Raw genomic sequence first — 13,045 nt, 5'->3', positions numbered from 1 at the left:
CAAGGCCCGCTCAGCCTCGGGGCTGGTGCTCATAAAAATGTCACCAGTGCACTTCCACGGTGAAAGGCGCTTTTATCTCCCCTTCCCACAGCCCCTTTCCAGCGGGTACGTGGGGCTGGGCCCGGCGGCTGCTGCTTGGCCTCCCCGCATGGCTGGACCCTAATGAGGTGTGTGCGGCTCTTGGCTGCAAGTTTTCAATCTCTTTCTTATTACTTCAAAGCTGCTGCTCCGAGGTTCAGACAAGTTTGATCACTTGGCAAAATCTCTCAGCTGGGATTCAAAAGGGAAGATGCTTTATTTTATTATTTGTCGTTGTAGATAGATAGCTCTTCCCAAACTGCTCTTGCCAGTGGCTTCGTGGTCAGAGCCACAATGCTTTTTTAAGTGATAAAGGATTGAAGGTGAACAACTTTTGGCAGTTGCTTCCTGTCTGTAACAAGTGGTCGTTTTAGAGGGAGAAAAAAAGGAGAATAGAAATATAACAGGCCTTACTTTATTTTCCTTTTCATGTTTTAAATTTGGGGGAGGAGGGAGGAGCAAAAGGTAAATGATGTGGGTTTGACCTCCATTTCAAAGCCTCTCTAGCGTTTACCTACCCCATTCTGGGAGACCATTGCTGTAGTCCTTTCTCTGCCGCTCAGCATAAAATATGCAGAGAAACTGGTGCTGTTTCAAGTACTCAAGGGCTCAAGAGGAAGGCATATTCGCTCAGGTTTACCTGTGTGGGCCCCAGTATCCTTTTAGGCTTTTCCATCTCCAATGCTGCGAGAAAGCAGAGCTAACAGTCACCCACAGCATTTTGGTGAACTAGGCAAGTCTAAGGATTTTTAACGTTGGCATCTGCCTTCTTCTTTCATCTAATTATGGACACAAATCTTAGTAATTAGAGACTACTACTGGAGTTTCTGCTTGCCTTATGCTGCAGCCTGGATTTTGGCTGTGAATGCAGAGCAATTTACCACTCCTCCAGTTTACAGCATCCACAAGAGGTTTGTAAGAGCAGCTTCTCAAAGTTGAGGTCAGTCCAGCTCAGTTGTGTATGTTTCTAACAGCACCTCTGCCTTCTTTTTCTTAATATTTTATTTCCTTCCCACCAGAAATGTTTACATATTGTAGCGTTGAAACTCTCCAAGACAAAATACATCTCTGTCAGTGTTGCATAGCACCCACAATTGCTTCAAACACCATTTTCACTTTAGGTCTGTGCTTTGCAGACTTTAAATGGTGTTTCCTGCAAAATTCTTCTGACCAGTACTGAGATTTGCTGAAGATTTTCAGTCTTCTTTTAATCACATGGGAACAGTTTTTTCAAAGTGTTTTGACCTGCTTAGGTCAAAAAGGCACTTGCTGTACTCAGATGCCAAAATGCGTTTAAGAAATCTGGCCTGACGTAACTTAGACAGCTGAGTCTCAATTTCAAAAGGCTTCAGCCACACAGGCTTTGGCACTGAGTGACTTGCTGCCTTGCAGGAACCTCATTGCTCAGTTAATTTCAGTGCTGCTTTAAAATCCGTGGCAAACTTGGATACCTAAACCTGAGGTTCATTCAAGATCATCTGTAAGAGAAATTGAGAGGCAGAACCTAAGGCAGGTACATTTAAGTTAACTAAATATCAGTCAGCCTAATTCCTGTTTCTGGAAGTTCTCAGTGTGAGCCCTCCTGGATTTAAAACTCCTGTGTCAGATAAGCCCTTTCTCTCAAAGTAACCAGAGAGGCTCATTATCACTCCATTATATCAAACAGTTCTCCTAGAGGGAGATAAGCTAAGAGATAGAGAAATGTTTTTGATTCCCCCTTAATCTAACAGGAAGAATAGACTTGAATCTATATTTTAAGCTGTTCTAACTTAAAGAAGAATGTCCTGTCCTGTCCTGTGGGAATCCTTCTAGGCAATATCTTGGTCCACTCCAGCTGAACCTGTTGCTTAAGAGCCAAAACTTGGCCAAGCCGGGCAAAACACTTCCTCCAGCAGAGGAAGGGGATCTATGGAAGTGGTTTCTGTCTGTGTAAGGATGGTTAACTCTCTTTGACCTCTACCAGCTGAGTCCCAGCACAGCCCCATCAACTTCACTTTGGCTGCCTTAGCTAGTTCACTTCCTCCAACAGCTGGGGATGTGTATTATCCAGTAATCCCCATGAGCAGTCTTTTTCCTAGTCAAGCAGTGCTATTCCAGCAGTAAGAGGAGAGGACACAGTTAATTTGCTTACTAACTATGCAGCTAAAAACCACAGGCTGGTGACCTGCAGGAGAGCATCAGTTGTTGACTTTATTATCTCTACTCCCTTTCTGTCTTTCATGAAATGATCGATAATTTATATAAAAGTGGAGTGACTTTAAGAGAAGAAAGATGCATCTTCCATACACAAAAGTTTAGGGAGGAGCCTTCTTCCTAGGAGGTACAAAACCCATCTTGAAATATCTGCTTCAAATCAGAAAGCATGGGGATTTCAAAACAACTCTATGTGTGAATTTCCAATCCAGTACTATTGTGTACATGTATGCAATTTTATTAAAATTAAAAAGCTTTATTTTTGCAGTTTGTTATATATTGCCTTTCCGAGTTGGAAACTTTGAGGACATCACAAGTCAAATTGATCTTTAGGATACTTTATACCCCTTAGACTGCTCCCTAGAGGATTAGGCAGCTCTGCACATGCTCACCAGCAAGCCCTTGGGCATTGGTAAAGTTAAGCAGCAGCTCAGCAAGGCTGCTTGCTGGTATCTAAATATTGCTATGCCATCATGCTATGGCCAGATCTGTGGTCTTTTGAAAGCCAGCATCTTTACATAACAAAATGAACTGTTAGAGGCTAGGTCAATACATTTAAACTTACACATTTAAAGCAAGAACGTTGGTTTCCAGTCCCTACATCTCAACCCCAAACTGCCCTATCAGCTGCATCTCTCTATTTGTCTTTTTGCTTATATTTAATGTCATTTAAGTACTGAAAGTTTTACTTCCTTGGGGGGGAGCTACCTGGGGCTCCCGGGGCTGGCCCATGACTTAGTCTATGATTGCAGAAACAGTGGTAGAAGAAGGCAGGGTGTCTCAGAACTGCGCTCTAGCCAGAGTTTTTAACTGTCCTGTTAAGCACCAAGCTAAAGGATTTATGCTTCTTATAGCATGCTAGCAGTTGCAGTGCGCAGCAATTGCTTGCTTGTGGTCTGGTTGGTGTTTAGATACAGAGTTTCTGTACTGAAACTAATTTAAATTCATTTTTAAATCCAGCAGTAAGAAAGGTTGTATGGCCTTTTCTGTGTATAGTCAAGGTCACCTCTTATGCCCTAATAAATCTTTCATTGTGACATATGAAATACACCTGCAACAATTTGAATTCTGAATCCAGCTTCTGGAGTTAAACTTTGTCTTACAGCTGAGTGACACCTGTCACGGAGCTCACTAGTGTGCTTTGCAGGGAGTGCAGAGCTTGAAGCAGCAGATCCCACCTTAAGCTTCATGCAGAGCAAACCTACTTGGAGTGTCTGTTAGTGCTGTAAGATTTCCTAAAGCAGTTTGGTGCTTTGGCTGTGGAGCAGTCAGGATGGCACTGCCTCAGCTGGGCAGAGTCCATGCCCTGGCGTCTGCTCTAGAAGGTATCTGTTCCTATCCCTATATTTCAGGGACTCCTCTGAACACATTAGCTTGCATGCCAGGGGATTTCAGACGTTAACAGCAGACAATGGTTCACAGTTTGCAAGTTGCTCTTGTCAGCAGTTCTTTTTGACATATCTATTCAAGCATACCCTCTTGGGCTTAGAAAGCAGCCAGCAAAATCTGTGCCAATAGCTAATACTTCATTATAAAATAAAAGCTCTAGCAAATTCAGAGGCTCCATATGCAGCATTACTGTGATCCTGCAGTTCATTTTACAAAATGGGTTTTAGGGTTTTTTTTAATCTACAGGTCAGAAATTCATGAGCAGAAGGTGAAAAAACTGAATCGCCTGTGAGTTTCATGGGGCCAAGACATTTGAGCTTGAACTTTTGCCCACGGTATTAGAACAGAGCAAACATTTTTACAAAATTGCCACAGTTACCTTTCTGCAGGTGGAGGAATGTTCCTTTCAAACACCAACAATTGTTTCATCATCAGATTTGTTACCAGTTTGTGAGGGTCCACCAAAAAAGAATGCAGAGGACGTACAAAGACCAAACTAATTATGTCTGTTGTTCAGGCCACTAGGATGATACTGGCTGCTTGTAATTCTAGAAAAAATAACCTGCCGACCAAATGTGGATCACTAAATGGAGGTCTTGGGCAGCAGGTAGAGTTACATTTCACTTGCATGTTATGGGAAAGAAGTCTCATGGGATCAGGGAGTGACTTTGATCTGAAAAGACATTGACATTTAAATACAGTCATTTGTGGCACAGCTCCATTCTGGATGGTAGCACCTCTCAGGTTTAGCAATGAATCACAGAATCATAAAATCATTTGTGTTGGAAGGGAGCTCTGGAGATCATCCAGTCCAACCCCCCTGCCAAGGCAGGGTCACCTAGAGCAGGTGACACAGGGACATGTCCAGGTGGGGTTTGAAAGTCTCCAGAGAGGGAGACTCCATGACCTCCCTGGGCAGCCTGTTGCAGTGCTCTGCCACCCTCAGTGCAATAAAGTTCTTCTTTATACTGAGGTGAAACTTACTGTGGGTTAGTTTATGGCCATTGCTCCTCATCCTGTTGCTGGGCAGCACTGAAAAGACCAGTTTGTTTTTCCACAGCAGCAAGACTTCCGAAGCAGAGATACAACTTCATAGTTCTGGGGAGAGGGTTCATTGGTCCACACATCTTGACACAGCTGTTCTGTGCCCATAGGGTGTCCCAGGGGATCACAGGTGTCCACACAGAAATAGAGCATGACACAGGAGACGAACACCTTTCTGGTTTATCTTAACAGATGAGATATCCAGGGCATCTAAAACAGCCTCAGGTGCTATCTTCAGGCAACCAGATCCCACCAAGGTTGTCATTATTTTAGAATTCTGTGTTGACTAGCCCAAATAAACATACAGGCTGCAGACAGCACTTCTAGCTGAAACCTGCTGTCCTGCCTCCTTCTCCTTTTTTGTTACCTTCACCAGTATTAAATCAGGGCTAACAACGGTGATACCAATCCCCTGCAGAGTAGCCCTGTTGTGGGCAGATACCTGCTGTGAGTCATTGCAAAGTATTTGCAATGTCTTTTCTCTCCTGCTGCGGGCCAACCTCAGTGAGAGATGAGGGTCCAGGCTAGTGTCCACATCTGCCAGCCCCTTGCCAGTGATGACCCTCAAGAAAAGGCTCCTTTAGGAGCTTTGCAGAAAGCCACCATGCAGCTCTGTTGTGGGGGAGACACCAGCTCCCTATCTCTCCTCGTCTGACAGGGCAGTTACAGCAGCTAAGGGTGGAAATGGCTCTGTGCGCTGCCTTTGTCATACAGTATCATGCTATGTCCTGTAGCAGCTCAGGATAAACATATCCATATGTGGGAGCCATGGAGGACCAAGGACAGCATGTGCCAAGTAAAACTGCCTCTGCAGCAGGTCCCTGTGCCAATCAGCCCCTAAAGATACATGTATGGGGATGCACACATGGATGAATGGGGAGTCACCTGGGATATTGTCTTAGCAGCAGGAGTAAAGCCTGAGCTATGCATATGAGTGCTCATCCTGTTATTTGAGTATTTTTCCTAGTCTCCCTGAGCTCTTCATGGCTCTGGCTTCCCTGTTAGCCAGATCCAGCCTCGTTTGAGGCTTTCTCAGGTTTCTCTTTGCAGTCTGCTGGCCCAACCTCTCACTAGTTTGCTGCAGCAGAAAACAACCTGGGAAGTAGCCATTCAAGGCAAAACTGGGTCAATGCATATTTATGGTCAACTAGCATATGTCAGCATTCTGCCTCCACAACTAAAGTGAATGCACCTAAGAAGTGAGAACAACCTCAGTTAAAGTAGTCAGGTAACCCAAAACTTTTGCTTCTTGGCTGAGTGCATCCTGTGATTGTATTGCTGAGTTTATGCTCTTCATGGCTATCACACTGTGAGTGACTTGGATTTCTAATGTCTGCTCTAATGACCACGCTTTCCTTCTTGATTTGTTCCCTTCTTTTCAACTTTATTGGAAGCACATCTGGACTTAAAAAGTAAGCCCTAGTTCCACCTTCAACTTTTGACTCAGGGACTATGACACATGGCTATGCCATCGATCTTGGCAGGTCTGTGAGGACTTGCAAGTGCCTGGAGAGTGCTTACTACTGGTAAGCTTCCTTCCCCCGAGGTGTCCAGTGCCCTGACAATGCCAAACAATGCTCTTCAGTGAGTCTCTGGCTGAAATGACTCAGCACAGGGCCGGTTTTCAACATCTAAAGGTTACACAGTTTTCAAAATGCCTGCCCCACCCTCTATCTTTTGGAAAATTTTTTTGGGGGGTGGAAGGTGCTGTAGAGACAGAGGTTGTGTTGAGGTCCCCAGCTGCACAACCTTCTGATATTCGCAATTAGTTTTTCACAAGTGCAAAAAATACCTCTTTATTCCTGCATTATACATCTGTATTTTGTCTTTCAGAACTTCTACTCACTCCTTCCTTTGGGTCCTTCCCCGCATATACGTCTGATTTGTAGTATCCCTTTGTTTGAATTGTAGGTGCTTCAGAGCAGCAATCATGCATGTCTCCATCAGTGTCTTGACAAGAAACTTACATGATAGATTGGCTTAAAATCACTCATTTGCAACTGAGCTATCTTAGGCTTTTTGCCTAAGATAAGGAATGATAAGGAATGAACAATCTGATTCCTTTGGAAAGCTTTTGTTAATGAAAAAAATATTTCCTAACTCTGATGTGAATTTGAAGTCTATCAGTCTCGAATATTTTTTAATAATTAGTTTACTATTTACATATTTGGGGGAGTTAGCTTGATTTTTAGTTTCTAATCCTTCCCAGTACTACAGGTACACATATTTCCAGATACATGTGCAGATAAGAGAAACTTCTTTCATTACATGAGCATATATAAATGTATGTAGGAAAACCTTCTCATTAATTTTCTTGGTCACTACAGCAAGGGTTACTAGGGAAAAAAAAATACTATGAGATTCATAGTAAAAACCACTAGAGTGGGCAACTTTTTAACTCAAAAGAGCTCTCTTGTGGCCACCCTGGCTGAGCTTTGAAGTATGTCCTTTCACATACTTTGCCTCTCCCCCATCCTTCTTTATTCTGTGATCGGAAGTCTACCTTCATGGAAAATGAGTTCATCAGGTTTCAGTAGTCTCCTGACAAGCCAAGCATAAAACAAAGAGAGCTGCTGCTCCTCAGCCACACGTGTGCTGCTGTCTTCCAGGAAATGATAATCAGAGGCTCAGGGCTGACCACAGTACTGTGAGAAATTAAATGTGATCATCATCAAATATCAAAACATATCTACCTGTGTTATGTTAAAAGCACAGAACCCACAGTCATAATTTTTTAACTGAAATACTTGGCTTGGAGGCAAAACTGGGGTTTGCCACAATCATTCCGAGTTCTGAATTACCAAGGGTCAAACAAACATCTTTTGCTGTGTCTCTCCACATGCAGCCCAAATTAGCCTTCTGGTAAGTGCCTGAAAATACCATTTTTCTTCTTGACTGAAATGTTGTAACCGTTCTGCACAAAAGATAAGCAGAAAAAATGCATTATGCATTAATGGAATTCGATGGAGTGTGAGCTCAGTTTCCCCAGTGCCACCAGAGACAGAGTAAAATTTGCTTGGTCATTTCATGATTTGAGAATCATTTTGGTTGCAGCGCTGTGAATATAACCCAGCTACAAGTGGACCGTAGTTGTTGTGAGGAAAGAATTGTTCATCTCTATGATAGATCAGCGTCATCTGGAATTTAAGAATTGAAAATTCAAGGTCAGAGGGCAGCTGACACTTGATTTTGTGTTCTCTCCTTATCCATGGCTTTGATCATGCTACATCTTTCTTTGTTCCTGGTGCTCAGCAGAGTACCCCAGGGTCATGGCCTGTTTCCTTGTCAAGAGGTATAAACCTACTGGCCTAAATATCTGAGGCCCAAGCTTTAGCAGGGGTGGGAGCATGAAGGAAGAGGGGGGGAGCATTTCCTTCATGCTTTTCACTTTTCCCACATAACCCAAAGCAGACTAAACAAAACCAGTGTGAAATCTCATGGCTTGATGCTGCTATGGTTATATTTTTTAAGCTGTCATCCGTTCATTTATAGTTATGTTTATTCCCTGGATTTACAGCTTTTTTCAGCTTTTTCTTGCAGGAAGGTGCAGGGGGAGGTCAAAACCTTTAGAAAGGGGATTGCAGTAAGCAGTGGCCTATGATTAAAGCACTGTGTTTTTCCTTGATGCGGCTCCTCTGCAGCAGTGTCACACATGGTAGCATTTAGGAGCCCTTCACAGCTGAGGTGTTTCAAACACTAATGAATGGAAGTTTCGTCGTATAAGGCAGGCAAGCTTTGAGGCAAGCTTTGCTGAATGGTGTAGTGTAGTGGCCTGGGAAAGGAAGAGAGTTATAAATTGTGTCAGTTAGCCACCCAGACAAAATGAAGCCATGTGGAAAATCAAATCTATTAAAGTATGAAGACTGTTATAAGCTGTTTTAAGCTGGTCATTCTTCAAAGGTCTCAGCTGGCTGAGGGGGTGAATTCCTCTTCTTCCTAGATCGTTTTTACGTGCTGTCTTAGGCAATGATGTTCAGTGTTTGATAAAAAAACAGCTTTTCATTGACAGCCCCTTTTATTAGAACTGCTAGTTGCCCTCAGTTCACCACCCGTGTCCTGAAAGGTACTGAACATTTGTTTAAAAAAGCAGAATAAGAGCATCACATTTGGTCAAGCTTGCTGAAGGCAAACACGAAGCAGCACTAGGACCAATGGGGAGGAGAAGGCTTCCCAGCCAACTGCTTATGATTTGTGCTCAAAATGCTTTCCATTTTCTAGCTGCCCGTGTCTGCTGCTCATAAGAGGCCCGTGACAAAGCATGGCACAGAATGCTTTTTCTTGGCATCTCCTGGAGTAGAAGAAAAAGGCAAGGTCAGGGGATCAGAGAGCAGGGTACCTTCTCTTCCTCCCCAAGGTGGCTTCTTGAGATGTCACAGGACCTATTAAGGGCATTTTATTATCTCAAGAGGTAATTGTCAGCTGCAAGAGGGACAACTGAACTGACAGCCTAAGATGCATGGTCACCAGGGTATTTATTATTCCTTTTTGTGTGTTCTAGGAAGAGACTGAAGAAACATCTTCACAAGAGTCTGCAGAAGAAGACTAGGAGATCACACCATGCAATTTCTACCTCATCAGCAGTTGGGTCTTTTGAAGGGAGAAGACACTGCCTTGACCACTTACTTTCTATTGCCATGGTCTTTCCACTTTTGCCTGGGGGGAAAAAAAATCACGTAACCTTAAAAAGGATTTGACTAATCATCTTTTTTGTAATCCCTTCACAGTCCCAGGTCTAGTGAAAAACTGCTGTAACACAAAGGGGACACAGATTAACGATGCAACTTTTAATTACTGTTTTCTTTTTTTGTAACCTACTAATAGTTTGTTTGAGCTGCTAAGTAAGGGCGAATGGGTTAAGAATAGCTCCAAATCAGGTTTGTGTCATTCACTGCACTGCGTATAAACAAGAAACTTGTAACACAGTCATTATAATGGGCATTGAAATAGGAAAGGCTGGGTGTGTAACACTTATGCCTTGCAACACTTCCAGCAACCCACTCCCTACTTAGTGAACTCCCTGTTTTAGAACACCAAAGATAGGGATAGATACTATCCTTTTTCTTTTGTAACCTTCTTGTAGACTTGTACTTGATTTTATTTTTTTTTAAGACTTACTATTATTTCGGGAAAAAAAAAATGAAAGCTGATCTTTCATTTCATTCCGCTGGTAATCAGAAGAAAGAAATCAACATGAAAAAGGTACTTTCATTTTGCAAAAGGGAAGAAAGACAAAGATACATTTTACAGTTACAGATACAAACATATCAGCACAAGCAGTAGTAAACAAAATTAACAGTCCTTATCATCTGGGTAATAGGAACCCAGGGAGTTGGCTTTCTTGGAGACAGGAGTTTTCTATGGAAACAAAAATGACTGACACCACTGTTATGCCATTAATGAACAAGTCTTTATTGATAAAAGTGTTTTAAAACATATAGAAAGGTACCTAGAAATTAATCATAAATTTATCTGAACAAAAAAACCTCCAGATTTTTGCTTAATTTCTACTAATTCCACTTGTCCTCAACCAGTGTTTTGAAAGAATTGAATCTTTCCTCATTGCTCATCAATCACAACGTAAGAACAAATACCATGTACCTCAGCTAAGCTCATGCATTACTTTGAGCAATGAATTTTGACATAGGATGGTTCACTGAGCACCTCTGTGCCAGTGGCATTTCTCCATCTTTTCATTCAAAGCAGCACTTTTAGCACCAGATGCAATATTACCCCACTATTCAATACTACCTCTGATTTTTACAAATAACTCAACAGACTGATAAATACATGCTGCTATACACATTCAATGCAGGAAATTTTTACTGGGTAGATAATCATGAGTGTATCTGCATTTCCCCCTTATTTCTATTTCAACCTTTTTGCAGTTAAGGAAGCAATGTCTTTTTTGTGTTTCAGCATGACTATGTGTTTTTCCTTTCACTTGGTTTGTTTGGGGTTTTTTTATTATTTTTTTCTTTTTCTTCTTTTTTTTTTTTTTTGTGGGTTTTTTGGGTTTGGTTTTGTTTTATTTTATGTACTTACTCTATTCTCTGCTAGACTTCTGTGTAATGTACTGTTAATTTGAATATATTTTTGTATTGAATTGCTGATAGGTTTGTGAGGATAATTTTCTTCAAGGACACTACATGACAGAAAAAATTTAGCTGTAAAGTTTAAATATTACTGTCCAAGTTTGTACCTCAAATGAATTGTTTAAAGAAATGGACTAATTGATTGACAAAGACCTACCTCCAGACTTTAAATGGAATGAACTTGTTACTTTCAGCATTAGTTTTGAGACGTTTGAAACAGTTAGGACTGCAACTACTCCCTAATTCAAAATTATTTTTGTAAAATAACTTGTGGAAGATGAACACATTTTAAATTACTTTCGTATTAAAAATAAAAAAATGTACAAAAAAACCTTCAAAGAAACTTGAAGCTTTGTAGGTGGGAAGCAACAAGCTCAGCTTTTGCATAATGCAATCACAAATATGTGTTTTTTAAAAAAAATTAGTAGATTGTAAGAAAATACTTGACAAGTATTTTCATGTATTTTACACAAATGTGATTTTGTAATATGTTTCAGCCAGATTTATTTTAAATGCTTCTTATGTAGAGATTTTTTTAATCTCCCCTCTCTCACTTTTGTTGTTCTTTCTCTCCCCCCACCTCCAATTTAATTTTCTCTATTTCTATTTTTATTTCCCTTCTTTCTCTCTTTCCTAGTCAGTACTTTGTACCATTGTATTATAACTGGGCCAGGGGTAGTTTCTCAGGAAGGCGTCTGTTGGTATGGCTTTAGTGTGGACCCAAATGCAGTTCAAGATAAGGACTTATTGGCTTCTTCCAAGAGGCAGTGTCAAAAAATATGGACCTCCACAAAAGACTGCACAGGGTTCAGTAAAGGAAATTGCTGGGAAAGAGCTGTTTGGAATATTATAACTAGACATGATAATATCAAGTGAAAGGGAAATAATCCTGGCTATACAGTAGCTCTAACAGGCCAAATCCAGTGTCACTTGAAGGCAGTAACAGGAATTTTGCTAACTTCAAAGGGCATCAAATCAAGCCTTAGCAAGTCACTTTTGGGGTCTGAGGGGTTCTTTTGCATTTTTTAAAACCACGGTATTCAGGTGGACACAGAAGTAATTGCTCTGTGTGTGTGTCACTCTTCAACCTCTGAGAGACTTACCACTCTGATGAACTGAATCTTACATTTTCTATATATTGTAGTACAATCAAAACACATTACTACCTCTTAGGGCCTACTATACCTCATTTTTTTCAGACTGAAAAATTGCATGTGGCCATTGAGTCAGTGAGAACATCATAAAATTTTTTTATATATATAGTTTATTTTTGTGGGAGATAAATTTTATACGACTGTTCTTTGCTGTCATTGGTCACTGCTAACTATGACTGGACATGTAACTCTTCTACCATTTCTGCAAGAGAGGTGTGTTTTCAGGAAAAAAAAATGCTTCAAGATGTTGAACTACAGTTTAGTTTTCCTTGTGAGTGTCTTCTAACTTTTTGCTTTGTTCTTCATGTAGAGTTGCTGTCTATGATTTTACTTCAAATTGCTTGCTTGTTGAAAATGTTCCTTTAATGGTTTATCACAGTCTGTTCAGCACAATAAACATAATAGCCTCTGTGATCCCCATGTTGCTTGATTCCTAGACTTTTGTCACAGTTCCATGAAATGGGTAATAAAGTTTGGTCACAATGACCAAATTTGTAAAATCTTTGTATGCAAATAGTCTTTTTTTTTTTTTTTTTTTTTTGTCCCATGACCATGAGCATGTGCTGAGCTAAGGGCTAAACTGCACTTGGGGACCAGCAATCCTACCCACCAGACAGGGAACACCACAGCACAGGGCAGACTGATATGGGGTTTGTTGTCTGGTCTCAGATCCACCTCTTGGGGTCCACCAAGATGATAAGTCTTCTCTTCTTAGGCAAGATTGCAGTTTGCATCCAAGTTCATGGAGTTTCCATTATGCAGGCATTAGGTTAGGAAGAACAGGTACTCAGAGCAGCAGACACAGGGATATGTCTGGGTACTGTCCGGGGCACAAATTGAAGAGCACAGGAAACCGTATTAAAACTCAACTACTCCCAAGAGTGTCACAGGTAAGTTGGTAGGATTCTTCTGTTGTCTCTTCATTTGCTCTTACATGGTCTTGTGGCCTGTTACAGTAAGATTTAAAGTCATAGAATCATAGAATATCCTGAGTTGGAAGGGACCCACTAGGACTACCAAAGTCCAACTCCTGGTCCTGCACAGAACAGCTGCAAGAATCACACCATGTGCCTGAGAGTGTTATCCAAACACTTC

At 41.3% G+C, this 13,045-nt stretch overlaps 1 protein-coding gene across 2 annotated transcripts in view; it reads left to right on the top strand.

Annotated features, from left to right (window-relative positions):
- The window catches only part of HMGA2 (high mobility group AT-hook 2), a 117,229-nt gene extending 106,102 nt beyond the window's left edge, over positions 1–11,127 (top strand). For both annotated transcript variants that reach the window (XM_083860560.1, XM_083860559.1), the window contains one exon: positions 9,203–11,127. In XM_083860560.1, coding sequence (XP_083716686.1) covers positions 9,203–9,250 — 48 coding nt within the window. In that variant the 3' untranslated portion in view covers positions 9,251–11,127. The remainder of the gene's footprint in view (positions 1–9,202) is intronic.
- Positions 11,128–13,045: the final 1,918 nt, after the last annotated feature.

The sequence above is a fragment of the Zosterops lateralis genome, assembly GCF_965231275.1.
Source record: "Zosterops lateralis genome assembly, chromosome: 4".
In the NCBI taxonomy this organism is placed as follows: domain Eukaryota; kingdom Metazoa; phylum Chordata; class Aves; order Passeriformes; family Zosteropidae; genus Zosterops; species Zosterops lateralis.
The sequence above is the reverse complement of the archived record's forward strand: the minus strand, read 5'-3'. Positions and strand labels throughout refer to the sequence as shown.